Raw genomic sequence first — 24,980 nt, 5'->3', positions numbered from 1 at the left:
TTTCATTTGCTCTCATCAGCCTTCTGGGTTGAGAAAATTACCAATGTGTTTCTGCAGCTTTAAATTTTGCAAGTTTGGTTTATACTGTGGGGGGCAATTTGGCTTTTAGAAATTCCAGATTTTAAGTGGATTTTTTTTTAACTCCTAAGCTTTCTGCAAGTAGCATTACGGTTTAAGCAAATCAGCTCTGAAAGCACCTGGTGACACCTCCTTCATGGTTACTGCTGTCCCCTGCCCAATAACATTTTCCTACTGGGAAGTTTTACAGATCCCAGTGGCTGCTTTTTTTCTAAAGAAAATTGAGCGGGAAACTCTGTTTAAATCTCAGATTGCTGCAGGGGCAGCATTTAGTGGTACCAGTGGCTATCAGAGTGAATAATGTAAGAATGGGCCAGAGAAAGGGTGGGAAGAGTTTGACAGAAATCCAAAGTTTTTTTTAGAATAAGTAGTCTGATTTTTTTAACTAAATTTTCATTGTTTTAGGTTACAAACCACCTTGCTTTTCTGTACAAAGAATTTGGACTTGAGAGAGAATAACTTGAAGTGGTTTACTTAACATGCACAGTTATTTCAGAATTTGTTGAAAGATTTAAAAACAGACTTCTGAAAAAGCCATATCACATACCTGTACATTTAAAAAATGAGCACTCATTCTCCAAAGGAACCAGCTGTAATGGGTCCCTGCTTCCGGTACAGAGTTGTGTGAGCTACTGACTTACACATGCATACCAAGTGGTAAGTTCCTTCCCTGCTGCATTGGAGGAGCAGGATCTCTATTTTCATTGATAAAATCTTAGTCATAATTCTTCTCTGTTAGTTTTAGTAAAAGTCACTGACAGATCACGGGCACTAAACAAAAATTCAGAGCCCGTGACCTGTCCATGACTTTTACTAAAAATAATGGGCGGGGGGGAGTGACTGACAGGCCAAGCCCCCGCTCCAGAGCTGGCCATGGCTGTGGGACAGGGGAGCATGCTCCCAGCTGCAGCCCCTGCCAAACCCTGGCAAAAGCTGTGGGGCTTGGGCACATGGCCCCAGCCCCGCCAAGCCTGGGACTGGGGCTGCAGTGTCCTGGTTCCAGCCAGCCCCCTCCCATCCTGAAGCCCTAGAAGTCACGGAGGTCCAGTAAAGTCACATAACCCATGACTAGCCTTAATTATGACATGTTCAGTAAGTAAATTTCTCTTCCAGCTGATACGAAACAAACACTTAAATTTGTTACATATTTGCCTTGATCATCTCTCAATTTTCTCTTTCCCCTAAATGAGTTGTTTTAAAACTGACCTGACAACTTATTTGCTTCTAACTATTTCAAACAATTCAGTGCCTGCTATACAAATAGGAAACTTGCAAAACAAGTACTGTGGAGTGTAAACTGCCACAGGATTTGGGGCTGAGTTGTGGCAGTCAGATACAGCCTACAATAGGGGTACACAGGTACAACACTCAAGCAGGAAATCTTAAGAGCTTTATACCTTAGGCACAATGCCTCTAGGAGCCCTATAGGCATATGGCTACCCTTGCACAAATACTTATCTGGAATGGAACAGCCCCAGGGATGGCTTTATGGGGGATGATCCTGACCCTTTCTGGTGCCTGTTCACAAACCCTCTGGAAACTCTACCCTCTGTGGTTGCTGGTTACCCTTAAGTTAAGCACCTTCCGCCATCCGCTCACACACCAATAAAAGGCCAGACAATTAAGCCACATTAGTTTAGAGGCTGCTGTTCATTTAATACACAAACCAGCAAGTTTAAAAAGCCATTGCCACACTATTCACAGCATTTACTTGAAATCAACACTTCCTGCCTTAAATGCATAAAACAAAATTTCCTACATCCCCTCACGCTTAGCAGTGCATGTAAAGTATATTCAAGGCACTAGAATAACATGCTTTTTCAGCCACAAAACACTTAACTTGGAAAGCTTCCATAGTATGAACTGTCTTCCTTGTTTTATACTCTAGGACAATTCCTTCCCCCTTTTCAGTTTTAATTGTTTTGGTATTTACAACTTTACCAGTGTTGCTAAAATTAGTGCTTAGTCTTATGGTAGCTTCAGATGGAAGCTCAGAAACTACAGCTTTCAGGTCTATGATTGATTCCTGTCCAAAATTGAGAACCATTATAAAGACTGTGTCTAATCCATCTAATTCCCTCAGATACACAAAAACATTGCTGTCATTCCAAATGTAGCACATCCATCCCCTATGAATGGGCAGCGCATTGTTGCGAAGTAAATTTAGCTCTCGATACAGATTCAGTGTTGAGTTAGGTTGAGTCTTTTGAACCTGTTAAAAAAAAAAAAAAAAAAGTCACATCATTTGTAGTACAGAAGTGCTTACCACATCTAAGAGTATCTCCACAGCTTTCTGACTCTCAGCCCCCTCTGCAAATCCTTCCACAGATTCAAGTTGAAGCTATTTGTCCTCAACCTTTGGGGACCTTCACAACTCTGCCTTCTCTCTCCCCATATTGTCCACCTTTGCCACTCCACCAACGAGGATAGCCTTGTCTCCTCCTCCTACAACTGTCTTTGCTCCTTCCATTGTGCTTCATACACTCTTGTCAGCAAAGCATTCCCTACCAAGGAATCAGAGCATTCAGCATCAAGGACTTGATCTTGCTCCCACTGACTTCAGTGCTGCAGAAGCAACCCCCAGTGGATTAGTTTCCAGTGCTTTTTCCTTGCTGTTGTTCACTGTTGTACATCAACAATACCTGTACTTGACCTACTTGGTGTAACAGCGACTGCTAAGTTTGTCTTAGACAAAACAACATATCCAAACCTAGAAAGGCATCCATCTTATTTTCCTGCTAAGTTTAACAAAGCCTATTTGTATTAATCTAAATTAAAATGGGGGTGGGTAGATTGCAGATTAATGCTGAAAAATGAAATGAATTAGACTAAAAGAAGTTACCACCATATTCTTCTGGTTAAATGAGGGCTGGCAAAATAGCCTTTGCTGTTGCAATAAGTTTTTTTTTTTACCAATTTTCTTCCACAGAATTTTTTCTTGGTTTTAGTTTTAACTGCCACATTCCACTAATCAAAACAAATTAGAGCTTCATTTAGCTGAAGCTATTTCGCTAGCATTTTTTTTTTAACCCATACGACTGTGTCCTTAATTTAAATACTTACTTCGACATTTACATTTTGGTAGTCTGGATTAACAGGTAACCAGCTTGTGTTACCCTCACTGAAGCCGGCATGAAGGTTGCCATTCCACTGCATGGGTGACTTCTCTGGAAAGGTCACCTAAAAGTAAGAGAGTATTGGGCACCATTCAACAACATCCTTGTTAATGTGTTAAAGAATGATCCAGTTAAACAATCTTTTGCTCAAACTTCTCTCTCATGTCATTATTTCATCTCATAGGGGACTTTAATTGGGTCCTAGACTTAAATCTTGACAGGAAGTAATTAAAAATCCCACAAGTGCAGGAGGATCATGAAGAGAGAGAATCAAAAGCTATCACTGAAAGGGGGAGGAAAAACTGTGTAATGGATTTGGCACTGGACTGGGTGCTGAAGACCTGTGTTCAGTTCCCAGGTCAGATGCCGATTTTCTGTGTGACTTCTGGGAAGTTACTTATCTACTCTGTGCTTCAGTTCCCCATCTGTGAAATGGGGATAGTACTTGCTTACCCCCACCCAGAAGTAGTGTGAGGATAAAAAGCTATTAATGATTATTAGGTGGTCAGATTTTACAGTAATGAGGGCCATGTAAATTCTTCGATAGATACAAATACAGTTAGTGGATGTATGGAGTGATCTGTATCCTGGAAAGAGATACTGTACTAATATTTGAATAATCAAAGTTTATATTAAATTTGAAGACTAAGTACCTTATTCAGTAGCATATCAGTGTTTAACTGTTCTACTGTGTATTATATTTTTAGCTCTAATTATCTGAGCAAATTTAATCTGTCCTGATGAGTGCTTTGTAAATATATTACAGTTTTCAATATATGAGTCCTTTTGTAGAATTCCCTCCTCAAGTGCAAGTAATACTCTTAGAACTCATGGTCTGTAACAGGTAAATGAAAAACATGTCAAAACTTGCTTGCAAAACATAAAATTATTTAAAATTTTGGAAAGTGTGACATTTGTGCTTATGTTGCAAAACAAATTATTACAGCTGATCAAAAAATGGAAGTTTTCACAAAGCTAGCTTTTCAAGTTTTGTTTTGATGAGTTCAAAAAAGACTTTCAAAAACATTTCCTGAATGTTTTTCAATATTTTTTTCAAAAATTTTGACTGACTGATTACCTTCTCTAAATTATCAGCTCTAGCAACAGTTGCAATGATTTGATATCATGTTTTTAAAATTTAAAAGTTTATTTCACACACACACTTCCACAAAAAAAAGGGGGGGGGGGGTGGGCGTGTAAAAAAGGCCTCAGTGAAAAGCTGTTAGGAAAATTTTGACCAGCTGTACCACTTTCCTTCCTATGGCAATATAGATATTGGGTGTCTCCTGCTCACATGATCTGACAGGCAGGATAACCATCAATCCAAGATGTCTGTACTGTGTAATGCTCCCTCACCTTATTCACTTTATCTCCTGGGGCTTCAGTTGTTACTCCTGCAGGAATTCTGTGCCACTCGAAGTAATTTTTTTCCCTGCAGGGAAAAAAATTACTTCTGGTGGAAAGTAACTACAGTTCTACCTTTTGCCAACAAGGGGCCACTGTGGCACTAGAACAGAGCAGCCAATCCCTGGCCAGCCTCAGTGACCAAAGAGAAGAGAAAGATCCTGCCTTCTTCACAGCACTGGTTGGGCCACGTCAGGAGACAGGAAATATGGAGAGAGACAGACAATGTGGGGCACATGGGGCTGCTGGGGGGTCAAAAACAGGGGTTCATAAGGGAGTGGAGGTGCAGGAACACATGGAGATTGGGGGGGGTGTAGGGCCACTTGGGGGAAGGGGGTTCGCTGAGTGGGGGCACAGAGACATGGGGGGGACTAGCTGAGGGGGGTGCAGGGACACACGGGGCCAGGGGCAGATGTGCCTGACTGAATGCGAGAAGTTAAGGGTAAGCTAGGGTCTGCATGGGGAAGGCTCTCTAACAATCCCTCTCTGCGCGCCCCCCCCCCCCAACCCTGTTCCATACTTTTCCCACCCATACCCAGCAACCCTCCAAGTTCACACCCAGACTCTATCCCAGCAATTACTTCCCTCAACTCCTCTGTTACCCTTGACTCCCCGAAGTGTTTACACTGCTTCTGAGGGGTGCAGGAAATATGGTTCTGTATTGTCATTTAAATGACTTAGAGTTCTGTATTAGTATGCCTAGTGAGGAATCTATTCATCAAAAAAATTTCCTGAATCTTATTTGTCTATTGTTACAGACATACTTGCTGACAGGTACTTTGAAATAAATTACCAAAATAATTGGAAGTGGAGTGATTATATTATCTTGTTTTGATAAATAAAATTTGCAGATTTTTAAAATAGTGTCCAGAATTTTTAATTTTTTGGTGCAGAATTCCTCCAGGAGTAAATTTTCATGGCTGCAGAAGTGTACTTCAGAAATGACTACTCCTTTCTCAGAGACCCTGCTCATGAGTCCTGTCTCTGAGGATTAAAGGAAATCTTTCCTTCCCTTCTGTGTCCCAGGGCTCAGAACAGGATGCCCATTGAAACCCCAGAGAGAGAGAGGGCTGTGCCAAAGGGTGACACCTTTCTAAGCAGCAGCTTTGTGTTTGCAGCTGACAAGGCTCTGGGATCTGTAGTAATAAGCCCTTGAGAAGCTTTGTCAGCATATTTCTGGAAGGAAAGGCAAAGTTTTCCTGAAAATATTTAACTGCTAGAAGTACTCATTAATCCACTGGACAGGGTCAGGAGTGGGTTTGTCACTGAAACTCCTTGCGTCAACACAGAACTCTTCAGTATCCAAGGCAAACTGCTTTGGTGCCTAGATGTGTATTATCACTATTAGCGACAAGAATGCAATGTGTATTCTATTCTACTACACCCTTTAACACCATATATTTCCTTCAGCCCTGCTGGGGGTGGAGGCAGTGGAGCCTACTTTGGGAAGGATAGCCCTACCGTTGCTGTTATCCACATGCAGTCCTTGTGCTCAGGTCGTCTAGGGCTGGATAACAACTAGCTCTGTGCAGGGGCATGAGGAGATGAAGCTACTCTGGTTCTCCCACACGCTTAATCACTCAGTCAAGGCTAGTCCCACTCAAACCCACTATGGGAGAGAACTAAGAAACCAATAAAGGAGGAACATCTGCCATTCAGAGTGTTCCCACTCAATGCTGGCTTTTCATGGAGAGGACGATAAGTGAGAATAATCAAGTGGTTGCTCCCCTTTCACTGGGGAAAGTAATTTTAGAAACGACAGCAGTTGGGGATGGAATGAGAAATATATGTGCTTAATTAAACAAAAGTTACTGTTTTGTTGGAAAATTCTGTGTACTTAGAACTAATAGTGCTCCTTAGGGGATTTGAATTTATAAGTCCTTCACTTACATTTTCAGATGCAATATTTTCCATTCCTATTTCTTCACCATAGTAAGTTGTAGATGTCCCAGGAAGAGTTAAAAGGAGCATATTTATGACATTAGTGTATTCTTTTCCAATCCGAGATGCAATTCGAGAAGTGCTAGGGTCTCCAACCTAAACAAAAATAATTTCTTATATCAAAATAAAAGAATAAAGGCCCATACTAGGACTAAATACTTCCATATGACATTGGTCTAATACAAGTTCTGTTCATTTACATCAATGTAAACATGGAGTAACTTCATTTAAACTAGTGGAATTGTTCTGCATTTATAAAGGTGTAAGTGAGGAGAATCTGGCTCTGTGTTTCCTTGTGAAGTGAAGTATGTTAAAAGCACTGGGTAGCTAGTAGTCCCAGAGGAAAAGTTTCACATATATTTCTATTGTATTGTCCAAGCACTTACATGCTTTATGATAAGAGTGCTCAGTAGCATAACTGTTTTACTATTGCTTCTCCCCCACCCCCAAAAAAAACGTTGCAGTATAACGGTAGCAAATCTATTCCATTATCACTGAATGCAGAGGGAGATCTTATCATATTAAGTAAAAGAGGTAGGTTTTTTTTAACTATAAACCTCAGGATGCATTGATATATTAAGGCATCCTTTGATCATCATATCCATTTTGTATTATCTTTTTTCTTATATTTTAAAGGTTTTCTACATTAAATCCTATGATGCAAACTATTATGTTTATTGGGCTTCTTTCTTTCACTTCCATATCCTCAAGGGAAAATATTTGAGTATTTTTGTATCAGTACAATTTTCTGCCTGACAACTGAAATCTGGAAATACTGCCAACAGCATGACAGACAGAAGTAAACAATGCAGATATATTAGCATCCCAGCCAACTGTGTCTTCCGTTCTAACAAATACCCTCCGTTACACTTCTCATGTCTTTCTGCCAACGTTTGCTTTGCTGACCACACTTATTTTTTCTGCTGCGTAGTGCTGGTTTTGTGAGGGTAGCATTCATCGCTTATAATAGGAGCAATGGAAGCCTCTCAGCACTTTGGGACTATGGTGATCCCACTGCACTGGAGGTAGGCATACAAGGTGCCGGCACACTTGGGCAGCTTGGCTTGCACAGCCCAACATGGGGGGAAAGAGGCAGGGGTGTAACCACTTTATGCACAGTTAAGTAGAGTCAGAGGCCACAATCCCCTATGTAGAAGGTGCATGGGGCAGAGCCTCTATTTCAGTCCCAGAGCTAAAGCAGCAGTCATGGACGTGGTGTGGAGCTGTTTCAAACTTGCCTGAAGGTTTGGAGGTGGATTCTGTCGCCTTTCCCAAACCCCACATCATTCCTGTCACAAACCCTGTTTGGCCAGGGAAAGGGGAGTGGAATATTATCTTGAAAGAATAAAACTGTGTGCCTGATGATTATGTTTAAAACTAGGCAAAAATGCTTATCACACTCCTGTAAATATGCTTGGGATGGACAACATGGACCCGCTACAGCCATTGCTGTTGCGTACTGAGAGAACATGGTAGATTCCACAGATACACAGCTACAGTTATTTTGGGCTTGATCTTACTCCAATGAGAGCTTTGCTGTGGGCTGTAGTAGGAGCAGGAACAGGCCATTTAAATGTCTGAACTCTTACCGCCCAGTTGGGCCATTTTCCTTTAGGCATGTTCTTCATCCACAAAGATACAGTTTCAAAAATACTATTTCCTGAGAGGTTTTCCATGTTAATTAGGTAGAAGTTGAAGGGGAAATCTGATTCTTGGACAAAAGATGTTCCATAATACATCATTGTTGCTTCGATGTTTTCCTGCTGATTGGCTTCAGTTCCCATAAACCTACAAAGGAGCACACAAGTGGGTTCTTTTAAAAAGGAAAATTGAAATTGTGTCCATGCAGAGTTTTATCAGTTTTACATGGAATTAGAATGGACCTTGACATATTTAATAATTCAGTATTGTCTTTGAAAAGAATTTGCTTTCTTTCTATATATTACATACCTATATGTCACTATTAATGTCGGGTATTCCTACAAAAGCATTTTACCATGACAAACCAGTTTATCAACCGGTGAGATTGTGCATTTAGCATTAGAGGGAAAATTCAATACTGCTATGCTAACAAACTGAAAAGGAGGACTTGTGGCACCTTAGAGACTAACCAATTTATTTGAGCATAAGCTTTCGTGAGCTACAGCTCACTTCATCGGATGCATCCGATGAAGTGAGCTGTAGCTGACGAAAGTTTATGCTCAAATAAATTGGTTAGTCTCTAAGGTGCCACAAGTACTCCTTTTCTTTTTGCGAATACAGACTAACAGGGCTGTTACTCTGAAACCTAACAAACTGAGTTACCTGTATCGGCCAGGCTCAGTGCTGAATTTATCCATGGTGTGCCGGAAACTGCGGATGATATCATGCATGCCGACTTGGGTGGTGGTGTAGTCATGATACAGCTCAGAATATGCTGAGATACTCTCCTTGAAGAATAATGTAACACTTTGCATTAGCCCTCCTATTGTTCATTGAATTACATTTTCCAAAGTTTATCAAAAGACAGTGCACCACTTCAGATAATGTTTTACCTGAGTCTGTTAGCAAACTAGGGGCATGATGATATTACCTACTCTTTTTTCTTGTTCACCTGAGACTGTGGTGCTGCAAAAAGCATACAAGGTAGCCCACGCTCTTGGCCTTTCCTTTCCCATGCCCTGAAGCTGGCTTGACTGCAAAGGGGAGAGAGATTGCACCACTCACTGCCCCAAGCCCCTACTCCCTAGAAATGGACTTTGATAAATGAGGCACTGATTCTGCCACCTTTACTCCTGTTTTTGCTCCCTGAGGATTTCAGTGGGACTACTCACAAAATAAGGTACCGCTCATTTTGCGTAAAGATAGCAAGTATTGTGGCCTTATGGGGAATATAGTTATTTCAAAATATCTATCTGAACTAGTGAATCATTTAAATAATACATTAATGGCACAGTTTTGGAGCTGTATCTTCATTAGTTATTTATCTAATGCTGTGCTAGATGAGGGGCTAAATATTTGAGGAACACATCAATCTAAATGAGGAATAATCTATATAACCCAGTTTACACTAGTGATCATGACACATACAGTAGATACTGCTGAATACCAGATTCCAGGCAGAAGCAATATAAATGAGATTCTTGTAGTGACTTGCCAAGTCAACAAGATGCACGTCTTTCTGTCAACTCAGTAATGTTATTGCCTCTCAATGTTGGCATCATTTCCTGACTATATTGGGCCCCCACTAAAGGCAAGTTCCATAAATAATTAGTCATATACTTCTGAAGCTCATCTGTACACATTTCACTGTAATTTATTGTCAATGCAAAACCTACCAGAAAAAAAAAAAAAGAGCGAGTCCCATTAGCAATTCAAAGGGGAAATGTATTAGTGATAAATACATCTCCAAAGACAATAAGGAGCAAACAAATTCAAAACAGAAAATGTGTTACCGGATTCTGGGATTTATTCACTTGAGGTTCATTTCTCAGGTGTGTTGCTTCTAGAAGAAATTTAACAGCATTGATACTAAACCCATCAATGCCTTTGCCAAGCCAAAATTTGATAATATCCTAAAAATAAAATGGAGATAATTCTTGATGAGTCAACCACTTTCCAAATATTAATTTAAATCCAATACATTGCACATAATTTATTAAATACATAATACATACTAATAACATTATATAACAATACATCATTTTTAAATTTCAAGTTTTAGTAGGGTTAAAGCTGACCATTTTAGATTGAAGCTACTATCAATGGCTGAGTTTGTCTTACCAAAAAGGAAATATTTGAATTATTTTTCAACCATAATAGACATAGAGCCATGATTGCTCCAAGCATTCAAGGGGGGGGGGACAGAAAAAAACCCATACCTCACAGGAAGCCACCTTTAATCTAGTCTATCAAAGAATCTGGGCCTTATAGCAGTTTGTAAATACCTAATCAAGAGGAACAGAGTGTAAAGAAAGCTGATTCTGCTAAGCCCTATGATTGGTGTATACTCATCAAGCCTGCAGGCAATGAGAACATATTGATACAAATGTTCGTCGTTCTGCACAGACCTTTTGACACTGGTTTTCTTTTACACAGTAATACTTCGTAAATCTGTTCTCTTTTATTTAACTGATGTGAAAATAATTCAGATTTATTTTCTGGAAAATGAAAAATGATTACCTAAGTTAAGGGTTTTGGATCTGTGATTTCTTTATCAAATTCAGAGTTTAGCTATTATCAGTAAAATGATATCATGCTTGCATTGTTATTTTATTACTATAATTTTAATAGTGCTAAATTTTAACAGATGAGTCCAAAGTTTAATCCCCCTGCAGCAATCTGTGTAACTGTTACTACGTGCCAGACAATATCTTTCAACTAAGTAATAAAAATGCACACAGTGCTGCCATTTATTATTATTACATATACAATACACTTGCACAAGCCAGGACTTCGGTCAAAAATATGATGGAATTCAACTAGTCCATGTTAAAGATTCACTGATTTTCTTAGGTCAAGACATACTCCATTTTATTGAATTGTTTGTCCCTTTACAGTAATTCTGAAACAACTGCAGGTAGCCATGTCAATAGCCTCGATGGTGATTTCATGCACTGAAAGAGGTCTCAGCTGAGCCCTTGTGCACATTGTAAAAACCTCTCAATTAGAACCAGCACAAAAACACTGAGGATGGTTTGTGCCATGGAGACTGAACTACCTTTATACACAGAGGTTGGCTGTGGAACATTGGCAGGGTGTTGGTAAAGCTTGACTGTTGCAGCTTCCCTTGTTTGGTTTCTCCACACAGAATGTAAAAGATTTCATATGGTCACAGAGTAGCTCTGGTCTCCTATTAAGTCACAAAGCACCAGCCTTTTGAAATAGAGCTTCTTTTTAAAACACGAACCTACTGTTTTCTTGTTCCTTAAAATACTGATAGAACTAGTGGTGCTCAGCAGCACTTCTGAAACGTATTAGACTGTTCTAGTCAAGAGTATTTTTCTGCAGACATGCTAAGATGCCCAGTATTGCCAACTCTCATGATCTGAGCACCCCCTAACAATTTGGGGCTATATTTTTTTAATGTTTCCTGAAAACACGATGACAGGTGCCAACTCATGATTTTTTCCTAATTCAAAATGGCACCATCTCCTATTACTGTCAGTGGGGCTGAAGCCAGCAAGATGGCTGCTCTTTTCCTATACTTTATCTGCGCCTAGAAGTCAGGCTGCTCTTAATAAATTTGGCTACCACCTCCAACTATTTTCCATGAGGTTGAAGCCAGGCCCACAGGCAAAATGGCTGCCACTCTGTGATTCAGGGTGCAAGACGGGCCACATGGACTGTTGAGAGCAGCCCAAACGCTGAGAAGTGAAGGAGGGAGTGAGGGGGAGCAGGGCACTGGGGGCGCAGGAGAAAGATTTGGAAGTTGCAGGTGAATGGGGTACAGACGACAATGATGGGGTGGGAGATGGAGAGGATAAAGGGGGAGCTCCCCCAGCCTGTGTGGGGTGGGTAAGGGGAGTTCCCTCTGAGAAGCTGGGAGAAGGTAATGATCTCCTGTGCGAACACTTCACAAGCATGGTATTTTGGAAGCTTCAGGAAGAGCTGTCACAATGAAGTGAGACACTCCTCCGATCACAAGATTTTCAGGGCTTGCCATAGCTCTGTGTGAGAGCTTCGGGGCTAAAGACACAGCCCTGCCCTGCCACTGAGCCCTCCTTTCACATAGGGCCTACAGCAGAGAGAAGGTCCTGGGGCAGCAGGAGGGGGTCGCAGGGAAATGACGCTGCTGGGACCCAGGTAGAGAAGTCCCAGGGCAGCAGGAGGCAGAGACTTTTTTGCTGCTGGGTCAAGACAATTATAAGAAATACATGGAAGGTCCTGTGTCTGTCTTAGGAGTCAGGAGAAGATGAGTGCAGTCTGCATCTGACCAGCCAGGGAGAGGTGTACATTTGTGTAAGCCTCACACATAGAAACTAGATCCTAGATATTATCTGTTTAATCCTTTTAAAAGTATAATACAATAATGGTCAGAACACTGCAGACTACAGGCCGTGGTACTGCAATGTAGGTGACTCTTTCAATGGAATGCTGCCTCTTTTTCTTAATTAGAAGGACACTCTTCAAAGATAAGACTATGATACTTGAAGCATTACAATATATGGTTTAGATTTTGCCTAAACAGGTATATTTGTGTTGACACTTCCTTGTCTGTATTGTTTGCATAGACACTAATCCTTGAATTACTTCCCACTGGATTGTCAACTATATGAAGAAATTACATTCTAAAAATTAAAACAAACATAAAACCCAACCATTTCCTTACTACTGGAATAGCAGCAGTGGATTAGATACTTACATGGATTTCTTCTTGCACGGCAGAGTTGCGGAAGTTTAAATCTGGTTGTTCTTTCCCAAACTGATGAAAATAACATTGCTTTCTCACCTCATCATATTGCCAACTGGAATTCCCATAAACACTCACCTGATCACATAAGTAAATTATGATTATTAAGTATTTAAGAAATGATGAGCATTTGCACAGCATTGTAATTTACACAGTGTTTTACAAGCATATAGAAAGGCATGCATCACTTAGTAAATAGTATTCATTTACTATCCATAACAGTTAGTTGGCCTGAAACTGATTAGTCTATTTTCATTGTCCAAAGGAGAGAAATGCAAAAGTAAATATGCAATATAACTATTTAAAATCCAATTTACTGAACATATATGAATGTTACATGAAAAATGTTGAAGTCAATGGGAGCTGCATGTGCTCAGTGCATCTTCAAATCATGATGACTAAAAAATGGAATTTAATATTACTCTATTTTTTCATTAATAAACGTAAACAGAAAATACCCTCATTTAAATGATATGTTTTTCCTTAATATTAACCTAACAAATTCACATTTCCATACAAGTATAAATCTCATCCACAACTGTAAAACAATTTCCATATATTTCACCTACTCCTACTACTAACTTATTTAACCTGCAAAGACATAACAGCTGCTATATATGATCTTTCATATGCAAATCATCTACCCTAGTACACTTCTGCCTATGCCTTGGTATTTATCATCTTTAATAGACGTACTTGTGCTTGGTCAGTCTCATATTATTATTGTGATGGGGCAAGGCCAGATGGCTATAGTAAAGTAATGGGAGACAGATATATTAGCCACAGGCTAAACAAATCCCTGTTACCAGAATAAGCAAATGGCAGCTGCTCCAGGTCAATTAAGACACCTGGGGCCAATTAAGATCTTTCCAGAAAGCAGGGTGGCTGCTAGGTTGATTGGGACACCTGAATCCAATCAGCAGTTGGCTGAAACTAGTTAAAAGCCCCCCCAGTTAGGCAGGTGGGCATGCATAAAAGGAGCTGCAGGAGAAAGTTGTGCTGTTGGAGAGACTGAGCAGTACACACCATATCAGGCACAAGGAAGGAGGCCCTGAGGTAGGGTGAAGTGGATCTTGAGGAAGTGGGGGATGCTGTGGGGAAGTAGCCCAGGAAATTGTACATGTCCTGTTTCTAAAAAGTCTACCTACCATAGCTCATACTATAGGGTCCCTGGGCTGGAGCCTGGAGTAGAGGGCAGGCCTGGTCTCCCCCCTTTTGGCCCCCTGATTAATCACTGAGACTGGGAGACAGAGATTGTGCAAGGGAGGATGGCTTTTCCTCACCTCTCTTGCTGGCTTATGATGAAAATGGCTCAGTAGGCTGTGACCCTTGCCTCTAGAGAGAGAAGGGCTGCGTGGAGGGTCACAGTGAGCCTCTGAGGCTAGCAAAATCCGCCAGGAACTGCAGGACCCATGCAGATAAGGACAGAGCTTTGTCACATATAAATATTTATTTGCTCAAATTTTGAAGTTTCTCACCAAACATAATAAAATCTGCTTAATCCTGGTATAAGACTGTCAATTTTTTCCCAAGCCTAGTATATTTTGTACAAGCAATTTAGGTGCTTCTAAGAATTTCAACAGTAATAAAAAGGACTATTAATAAAATACTAGGGCTGTCAAGCAATTAAAAAAATTAATTGTGATTAATCGCATTGATAAACAATTATAGAGTACCGTTTATTCAAATATTTGTGGATGTTTTGTACATTTTCAAATCTATTAATTTCATTTACAACACAGAATACAAAGTGTACAGTGCTCACTTTGTATTCATTTTTATTACAAGTATTTGCACTGTAAAAAAACAAAGAAATAGTATTTTTCAATTCACCTCTTACAAGTACTGTAGTGCAATCTTTTTGTCGTGAAAATGCAACTTACAAATGTAGATTTTTTTTTTTGTTCCATAACTGCACTCAAAAACAAAACAATGAAAAACTTCAGAGCCTGCAAGTTCACTCAGTCCTACTTCTTGTTCAGCCAATCACTCAGACAAACAAGTTTGTTTACATCTGCAGTAGATAATGCTGCCCGCTTATTGTTTACAATGTCACCTGAAAGTGAGAACAGGCATTCTCATGGTACTGTTGTCGCTGGCATTGCAAGATATTTACATGCCAGATGCGCTAAAGATTCATATGTTCCTTCATCTTCAACCACCATTCCAGGGAACATGCGTCCATGCTAATGATGCATTCTGCTCGATAACAATCCAAGGCAGTGCGGACCAACACATGTTCATTTGCATTATCTGAGTCAGATGCCACCAACAGAAGGTTGACTTTCATTTTTGGTGGTTCAGGTTCTGTAGTTTCTGCATCAGAATGTTGCTCTTTTAAGACTTCCGAAAGCATGCTCCACACTTCATCCCTCTTAGATTTTGGAAGGTACTTCGGATTCTTAAACTTGGGTCAAGTGCTGTAGCTATCTTTAGAAATCTCACATTGGTACCTTCTTTGCGTTTTATGAAATCTGCAGTGGAAGTGTTCTTAAAATGAACAACATGTGCTAGGTCATCATCCGAGACTGCTATAACATAAATATATGGCAGAATGTGGGTAAAACAGAGCAGGGGATATTCAATTCTCCCCCAACGAGTTCAGTCACAAATTTAATTAATGCATTTTTTTTAAGAGCATCATCAGCATTGAAGCATGTCCTCTGGAATGGAAGCATGAAGGATCATACGAATGTTTAGCATATCTGGCACATAAATACCTTGCAATGCCAGATACAAAAGCGCCATGCAAATGCATGTTCTCACTTTCTGGTGACATTGTAAATAAGCAAATGGCAGCATTATCTCCTGTAAATGTAAACAAACTTATTTGTCGGAGCAATTGGCTGAACAGGAAGTAGGACTGAGTGGACTTGTAGGCTTTGAAGTTTTACATTGTTACATAACTGCACTCAAAAACAAAACAAAACAAACAAATATATTTGTAAGTTGCACTTTCATGACAAAGAGATTGCACTAAAGTACTTGTATGAGGTGAATTGAAAAATACTATTTCTTTTGTTTATAATTTTACAGAGCAAATATTTGTAATAAAAATAATATACGTGTTGATTTCAATTACAACACAGAATACAATATATATGCAAATATAGAAAAACGTCCAAAATATTTGATACACTTCAACTGGTATTCTATTGTTTAACAGTGCGATTAAAACTGCGATTAATCATGATTAATTTTTTTAATCATGATTGATTTTTTTGAGTTAATCACGTGAGTTAACTTCAATTAATTGACAGCCCTATAAAATACATGATGAGCTTGCAATGTGTTGAGCTGGACTTTTCTTCCTGTTAGTCTGTGAGAAAAAGATATGGAGAGAAATGGGAAGCCTTTTTTGTGGCACTAAGTTTTAAACACACACTGTACAGTTAAACATCATACCTTTTTAAAAAAATAGCCTTATTTATTATTATTATTGGTGCTAAGAAGCAGCTGTTACACTGCTGTTACTAGTAACAACTTAGAAAATAAACACTGAAAACAATTGTGAAAAGTAAACTGGATTTTAAATAATTTATGTTTCTTAACTTTTTGCATTTCTCTCAGGTTAAACCATGAAAATAAACTAGTCAGTTTCACAGTCAATTTCATTTTCAGTTCATAGAATCATAGAAGATTAGGGTTGGAAGAGACCTCAGGAGGTCATCTAGTCTAATCTGCTGCTCAAAGCAGGACCAACACCAACCAAATCATCCCAGCCAAGGCTTTGTCAAGCTGGGCCTTTAAAACCTCTAAGGATGGAGATTCCACCACCTCCCAGTTCTCATAAACCAGCATAATGTTGCTATGTCTGTGCTATAAATGCTCAAAGGAAGAATTCATGTTTTTTAAAAGCAGGTTTTCACTGAGAATTTTCTTCAGTTTTATGGGAGCATTTCTATTGGCTATTGTTTCTACAAAGCCCCAACTGACATAACAGCCTCTTTTCAAATATCAGCAACAGTGAATATTTGAGAATAATAAAGTCATCAGCTGTATCTGGATTAGATTTGAGACAATATTCAAGGTATTTCTCAAAACTTTCGCTGTGGTGTTAAGTTAAAAATAATTATGGCCAAATATGTTAATTTATTGGTTTTTAGCTCATTTATTTAGAAGATGCAAGTTCTTATCATATAGTAAATGGTTGGATTTCCAAGTAAAACATGGAAAATAAGTAGATAAGCCAATTTCCAGCATCTTGGCCTGGTAGGAAGGAAAGCAATAATCCAGCAAAGTGCTGGTTTGTTTTTCTGACATCATAGTTGGCAGGCATAAAGGACTGCTGGGAAGAAGCTCCCCAAATGGAATGCACATATACTAGGGCTGTCAAATGATTAAAAGAAATAATCACGATAATCATGAGGTTTTAAAAAGTCATGATTCATGGCCATTCTAATCACACTGTTAATAATAGAATACCAATTTAAATTTATGATAAATATTTTCTACATTGTCAATTACAACACAGAATACAAAGTGTACAGTGCTCACTTTATTTTATTTTTAATACAACAATTTGCACTGTAAAAGAGAAGTTGAAGCATGAAGGGGCATACAAATGTTTTTAGCATATCTGGCACATAAATACCTTGTGACGCCAGCTACAAGACTGCCATGTGAATGCCTGATCTCACTTTCAAATGACATTGTAAATAAGCAGGCAGCATTATCTCCCATAAATGTAAACAAATTTGTTTGTCTTCAAGATTGGCTGATCAAGAAGTAGGACTGAGTGGACTTGTAGGCTCTAAAGTTTTACATTGTTTTGTTTTTGAGTGCAGTTATGTGGAAAAAAATAATTCTACGTTTGTAAGTTGCACTTTCATGATAAAGATTGCACTAAAGTACTTATGAGGTGAATTGAAAAATACTATTTCTTATCTTTATTACAGTGCAAGTATTTAATCAAAATAATATAAATTGAGCAGTGTAAGCTTTTATTCTGTGTTGTAATTGGAATCAATATATTTGACAATGTAGAAACACATCATAAATATAAATTGGTATTCTATTATAAACACTGCAATTAAAACTGCAATTTAAAAAATCTATTAATTTGTTTTGCATTAATCACTTGACAGTCCTACCATATACCAAAGTGTGTTAGATACAAAATTAAAGGAGACAAACAGAAATCCAAACAGATTAAAAACATATGAAATAGAAAAAAAGCAATGCTGCCTCACTGTCTTATTCTAGTATCTTGATTCCATTGTTCAGATGAACTCAAATATACAAGCAGAAGTTACTAATGAAACAAAAGATTTGAGTTTACATGCTGTGTGCAGTAGCTACCACACAATGGTTTCATATTCACTACATTGCTGTGATTTTGCTACTCATTTTCTGATTTGAAGGTGACCCCAAACCTTCTATTTACCCAGTTGTTGGGAGGAGTGATTGTCCCATCAGTGTGTGCACAATCATGCCAGATGTAGTAATCTGCATACTTCCCAGTCCGATTGCGACTCAGCTGAAACCAACTGTGTTTGTCACTTGTGTGGTTTGGTATTAAATCCATTATCACCTTTAAACCTTACAAATCAAATGTGGGAAAGATTAAATCAAAACAAAACATCCCAAGTCACAAAATTTACAGTATTAACATAGAAGCCAAAACAACACTGGTGGCTTTACAGACATACAATTAAGAGAGGCCACTGTCCTCAAGGGCTTAGAGTCTAAGACCTAGTCTACATGGAAAAGTTTTGCCAGCATAGCTGTCAGTTAAGGGGGGGCGGGAGGAGCAGAAGAGTCACACCACTGATCAACATAGCTATGTCAGCAAAAGCCCTAGTTTAGATACTATTATATCAGCAAAAAGTCCTTTTTTCAGTGTAGGTCATTTAATTTTGGGAACTGGTATAACCTGTACTGGTGAAACCCTTTAGAGTGTAGACAAACACTCAGGCCCCATCCTACAGTCACTTATGTATCTGTTTAACTTAGTGCACATGAGCAGTCCCTTTGTAGTTAATGGGACTACTCACCTGTATGAAGTTAAGTGCTTGAATAAATGTTTGTGGGACTGGGATCTAAACAGACAAACAAAGGAGGTCACGACAGGGAAAGAACCCAAGTTTTCCCCATCTTCTTTATTTTATTTTCTAACTCCAGCAAGAATATTATTGCTTATGGATGCAAAGATGGAAGTGACAGCATCTCAGGCTTCAGTCATCAGAAGATTGCTGCAGGGACTAATAAATACAACCTGTCAAAAAGAACAGGGCCTGTCCCACAGCATGGAACGTGAAAAGAGTTTCATCCCAAAACACCAGTAGCCATCCTGAGACATGTGTGGATTTTAGAGGATCTACAGAGTCCATATGCTGTAGTACTGGCTTCCCTCTCCCACTACCTAGCTCCCATCCATGTTGCACAGGCCAAGTTCCACGAAGCCCTAATGGAGAAGCTTCTGCAAGATTGGTAGAAAGTGTTGTAATGCTGTAGTCAGTACTCATCCCTTCAGAACTAGAGTTGCCAGCTGTCCAGTTTTTGACTGGAACAACTGGTTGAAAAGGGACCCTGGTGGCTGGCTGGGCCGTAAAAAGTCTAGTTGGTGGCTCAGGCAGGCTCCCTTCCTCACGACATGCAGCTCCCGAAGCAGCAACACATCCCTCCAGCTCCTAGGCATAGGGGTGGCCACAGAATCTCCATGTGCTGCCCCCGCTGCAAGCACCAGCTCCACACCTCCCATTGGCTGGAAACCGCAGCCAATGGGAGCTGCAGGGGCAGCACCTGCGTGCGGGGGTGGCACACAGAGCCAGAGGGACATGCCAGCCTTCCCAGGAGCCACCTGAGGTAAACACCGCCCAGAGCCCACACCCCCTCCTATTCCCCAACCCCCTGCCCCACCCAAGCCCCCTCCCAGAGCCCGCACCCTGTCCAGCATCCTAACCCCCTGCCCCAGCCCTGAGCCCCCTCCCTCACGCCAAACCCCTTGGCCCCAGCCTAGACCCCCCCCTGCACCCTAAACCCCTCATTTCTGGCCCCACCCTGGAACCAGCACCCCCAGCCAGAGCCCTCACCCCCTCCTGCACCCCAACCCCCTGTGAGTGAGGGTAGGGGAGAGCAAGCGACGGAGGGAGGGAGGATGGAGGGAAGGGGAAGGGGCAAGGGTGTCCATTTTTCTGCAATTAGAAAGTTGGCAACCCTATTCAGAACCCCCATTCGATCTGCTATGTTCTGAACCCCTCTGCCCATGGAAGTGTATAAAGACACACACATTGAAACACAAAACAACAAAATGTGAAGTAAAAGAAGAAAAGTACATCTACATTCCATGTGTGAGCAGTGCATTTTTGCGGGGGGGGAGGGGGGGGAGGAGGCCATAGCTCAAGTTTACCTTTGTCATGTATAGCTGCAATCAGATTTTCGAAATCACTCATCGTTCCAAACATAGCATCAACATCCCGGAAGTCTTCAACTCCATACCCAAAGTCTTTTAAGGGTGACTTATAAACAGAAGTAATCCAGATCGTTTTTATATTTAAATACGTGATATAATCCAGTTTTTCTTGGATACCTGTAAATAAAGAGAGTCTGTTTTGCAAGGACAAAAACAACATGTCTGTGGCAGAGTTGTCATTTCTGTTGAAATTAAGTTTCCCACATCTGGAAGATGTACGCAGGTCCATGGGCGGGGATCTCTTTCCCTTTCATTATGGCTAGAGGGTAGCAGAATCCTAATACTTTTGTGTTGCAGTGTTGGGTCACAGTATGTGAAAGGTTTAGGGCAACTGAAGGTCTTTATTTTATAATAAGCAACCCAAAAAGATTAATCATGAAAAACAGAACAAAGATGCTAATTCAAGCAGCATTTACACCCTGGCTTACAGCTTTTATTCTTTCATTCATTAAATGTAACATTCAATTTTGGAATATTGAGGTTAATAAAATGTATGTATTATCTATTTTCATTTTCAAGGAATGTGAGTTAATCCACACAACCACCCTGAGAAGCAGGTAAGTGTGATTTAAATGAAAAAGCCCTAGGCTTCACCTCCAGTTAGATAGAAGACAGTCTCTTTTAACCTATTATCAGGGGGTAGCCGTGTTTGTCTGTATCCACAAAAACAATGAGGAGTCCGGTGGCACCTTAAAGGCTAAGAGATTTATTTGGACATAAGCTTTCGTGGGTAAAAAACCCACTTCTTCTTTTAACCTGTACTTTTTCTCTACTACTCACTCTAATTCTCTCTCCAGTCCAGGGATCTCAAACTCAAATCACAACGAGGGCCACATGAGGACTAGTACATTGGCCCACGGGTCACATCACTGAAACCTTTTCATACAACGATACAAAAGTATAGCAAAAAATGAAGAGTAATATAGTATGCTATTAAAAGTCAATGTATTCACTTTTTAAAAACTGTAATGCGAAGAGGGGTTTTAATAAAATATAAACCCTCAGTAATGCACCTCCCTCAAACGACAAAACACGCATTTACTTTTAAAATTACTTTGGTTAAAGCCGTTCCCCCCAGTTCCCACTCCACCCCTTCCATGAGGCCCTGCCCCTGCCCCGCCTCTTCCCACCCCCAATTCCAACCCCTTCCCCAAATCCTCGATCTGGCCCCGCCTGTTCTCCACCTCCTCCCCTGAGCATGCCACGTCCCCACTCCTCCCCCTCGCTCCTGGAAACTCTAAGTGCTGCCAAGCAGCTGTTTGGCAGCGGGAAGCGCTGGGAGGTAGGCGGAGGAGCGGGGATGCGGTGCGCTCAGGGAGGGGGCCAAGGGGAGTTTGGCAAGCCACAGGAAATAACTCCACAGACTGCATTCGGCCCGCAGGCCACGTGTTTGAGACCCCTGCTCCAGTCCCTAAATCACACCAGTCTCCCTCCTCTTAAATCAAAATTAATCTATGTTCATGGCATATTACAAATATTATCCACTTATAGAAACACACTGTTCTTCACTTCCTGATAGAAGATATGATGGTCTAGTACCTGTTGTATATACTTTTTATTTTTTTTGTCTTTTGCTATCCATTTGTTGTAGTAAAATCTGTGAGTCAACTAAGTTCTTAATATTTGGCACCATCCATGTAGTGTATCAGATACACTTGTATTGAGTCTCCCTAAAGGCTCAAAAATAGCATTTCTTCCTCTACTCTTTCGTTTGTTAATGGTTTCTTTTCCCCGCAGATTTTTTATGGAGCAAAATCCAAAATGGCAATTAATTGATTGTCCAATAAAACATTGGATTCCAAACACTCCCCAAATTTTGGTGGGAAATTCTAATCCAAATTGCAGTTTTGCCGCTGTTCTCTCTCTTTTTCTCTCTGATGGGCCAAATCAAAACCCCAGCTCTGAACAGTGGCATACTTTGGGGAGGTTTTAACTTTGATAAAGGTTTAGATTCTACAACTTGAGCCCTTCCTAATTAGATGGTTAATGATAATCACAGTTCTGGCTACCTGTGGATTATTAGCTAACTTGTGATCCCATCTGTCTCTAATCAGATGGCTGCCTCTATTGTTAATACACTTCTTAGGGAGTAAGAGATTGTGGTAACAGAAATATATATAATACATACAGCTTCATACAACCAAGGAGTGAAAGTCACAAAAATGTAGAGCACCCACCTTTCAGATCACCATTCCCATCCTTGTTGGTGTCCTTAAACGAACGTGGGTAGATCTGATAAATGGGACTAGCTTGCCACCAGCTCAGGCACTTTGGCGACACGGCAACAATTGCAATTGTAGCCCCCACAAGCACTGGTGTAGATGCAATTATGAGCCAGAAGAGGATCTCTCTGGTGACTCTGTACCGTGCCTGACCTGAGAATTTAAGCAAGACTTCCTTAGGCATTCCTGCAAAGGGCTTCAAAACTTCACAGTCCTGGCTCTGCACAGCTGCTGAGCTGATGCCGACAGTGCATGTTTCTGGTATCTCCTCTTGGAGGCTGGCATTGCATTCCTTTTCATTAAGCACCTCATTTTGAGCAAATCCTTTGTTTTCTATACCTTCTTTCTCACTCAGCTCAACAGAGAAGCTTTTACTTTCCTCTTCAGCCATTTTTATTCAGAACGTCTTGTCCTTGTGAGAAGTCTTGCTGAAGCTAGGAGAGGTGGCAACATACCTTTGTTCAGTGAAACGGGAAGCAAGGTAATTAGCCTGTGGTTTATAAATAAACCTGACTGATCCGTCAAAGTACAATGAGGATGAAAAGGACAAAGTGCTCCTATTCTTTTGCATAATAGATGTCTTCAGCTAAACGGCAAACTATTGCAAAGAAGCATGGCCATAGCCTAGTTCTATTAGGATACAGATTTATTTCTTATGCTAACTGATCAAAGTTATGTCTTCAGTTGCTCATTCTCACACTAGCCAAGCTAGACTTATCTCCTACTGCAATCATGAAAAGAAGAGGCCTTGCCTGGACTTCTGGTACAACATTTGTTTAGCAAGTCCCTTATCGATTGAGTGAGAAACTTCCCAGTGTAAATATGACACTAAGCACCCCTATATTCACACCCTACACACTAGTGTGTGTGCAGTCATTGTACAAAATAGGAGAGTGGTGAGCCCCTGGCACAGCTAGGAAAGCTGTGGGCCAGAACACCACTGAAAGCAGGGAAACTGAGGCACAGCTGGATGTTGCTGTGGCACAAAACTGCTTAACATGTACAGACACTGGCACAGGTAAGGGTAGTTGTGGGCCAGAACTCTGCTGGGAACAGGGCAGACTGAGTGGTAAGATGTCTGGTTTCACGCTTTACTGGTCTGGGTGAGGGAAACTGAGGCACAGCTAGACAATGCTGTGGCACAGGATCAGCAATGAGTGGCCGGGCTCTAGCACAGCTAGGTAAATAGCTGAGGGCCACCACTCCACTGACAGCAGGGCAGATTAAGAGTAGTAAGAGAGGTGAGTAAATATCTTCAGGGGTGATATGACTCTTTATTGGCCTGGGCAACCCAGACAGGTGAGAAGCAGGTGTGAGGGGAAGTATATATGTTAAGGAGGGTGGAAGGTGCCCCATAATATGTGGGCTTAAGATGGTCATTTCAGATATAATTAAACATAGTGAGGTGTTGCAGCACAGTGGGCTTTGATATGCTGCCCCTAGGTCAGCAAGGAGCTAACCCTCCTGCAGCATTGTAAGCAGGGAGGTGTAGCCCTAAACATCCCTATATTCATGCCCTACACATTATAGTAAAAATCTTGTACAAAATATGCCTTGTGAGATATTATTTCAAGGCTAATTACTCCTGGATCATTAATATTCTTGTGTGATGTATGTACGTGGGAGATATTAGGCATTATGGATATACGCTCAAATTATAACTAAAGTGTGTTTGGACCTGGTATGTCATGGGAAGTTGATATACAGGTTTGCTTTAGGCAAAGGAGTGTGTATATTTGGTTCTCCAGCCAGCCCAGTCTTCAGGAAAAAACAATGAAGTGGTTTGGTTTGGTTTTTTACATATTAGGTAAACAAAGCTATTAAGCTACCAAGTGGGGAAAGAAAGAGGATGGAGCTTCCTTCACCACCAAACTTCATGTCACCTTCCTCCCAGGTTGAACAAACTTTACTTTTGTTAGAAGAAGAGCAGGAGGACCCAGAGGCAGATTGAGTAGACAGGCTTCTTTATTGTAGTACTTGTTCCCCTCGACCCAATTGTCAAGTAAATACTGGATTAGTTACAGCACTCTCTTTTTATCTAAGTTAGTATGTAAACTTACCTACTTTTGCTACAACACCCCCAAAACCCTTATTAAATCACATGAACACCCATACTATGATTATACCCACCCCCTTGACTGATTATAGCATTACGCATATTATACACACACATTTTAACCTTGAAAACACATTTCTTTGCAGTAATTGTTGCCACAAGTTCCCTTAATCAGCAATTTTCAGGGGAGGGAGGAAGGGGCCATGACCCTGAGCTCGTTTATGTAGCTGGGAAAGGAAGGGAGGGGGAGATAACACTGCTCTACACAAAAAGAGTATCTTTCAGATCCCCACATTCCTTATGCAGCTGCAACACCTACCTATCCTTAACAAGGAGAAGGGAAGGGAGAAGGGTAGCA

General features: G+C 40.5%; 2 protein-coding genes across 3 annotated transcripts in view; one reads left to right on the top strand and one right to left on the bottom strand.

Annotated features, from left to right (window-relative positions):
• PREPL (prolyl endopeptidase like) overlaps nt 1-4,368 on the top strand; it is a 29,593-nt gene extending 25,225 nt beyond the window's left edge. For both annotated transcript variants that reach the window (XM_074949367.1, XM_074949366.1), the window contains one exon: nt 484-4,368. In XM_074949367.1, coding sequence (XP_074805468.1) covers nt 484-537 — 54 coding nt within the window. In that variant the 3' untranslated portion in view covers nt 538-4,368. The remainder of the gene's footprint in view (nt 1-483) is intronic.
• On the bottom strand, nt 1,657-23,033 carry SLC3A1 (solute carrier family 3 member 1). The gene is made up of 10 exons (XM_074949368.1): nt 22,522-23,033; nt 20,282-20,461; nt 18,317-18,471; nt 12,883-13,008; nt 9,974-10,093; nt 8,844-8,968; nt 8,129-8,327; nt 6,489-6,635; nt 3,142-3,258; nt 1,657-2,290 (listed from the first exon to the last, which is right to left on the bottom strand). The coding sequence occupies exons 1-10, from the start codon at nt 22,955-22,957 to the stop codon at nt 1,850-1,852; spliced, it is 2,046 nt and encodes a 681-aa protein (XP_074805469.1). The 5' UTR covers nt 22,958-23,033; the 3' UTR covers nt 1,657-1,849.
• Nucleotides 23,034-24,980: the final 1,947 nt, after the last annotated feature.

This window comes from Natator depressus, chromosome 3 (assembly GCF_965152275.1).
Source record: "Natator depressus isolate rNatDep1 chromosome 3, rNatDep2.hap1, whole genome shotgun sequence".
NCBI classification, from domain to species: domain Eukaryota; kingdom Metazoa; phylum Chordata; order Testudines; family Cheloniidae; genus Natator; species Natator depressus.
Note: the sequence above shows the minus strand (reverse complement) of the source record. Positions and strands in the feature narration are given on the sequence as shown.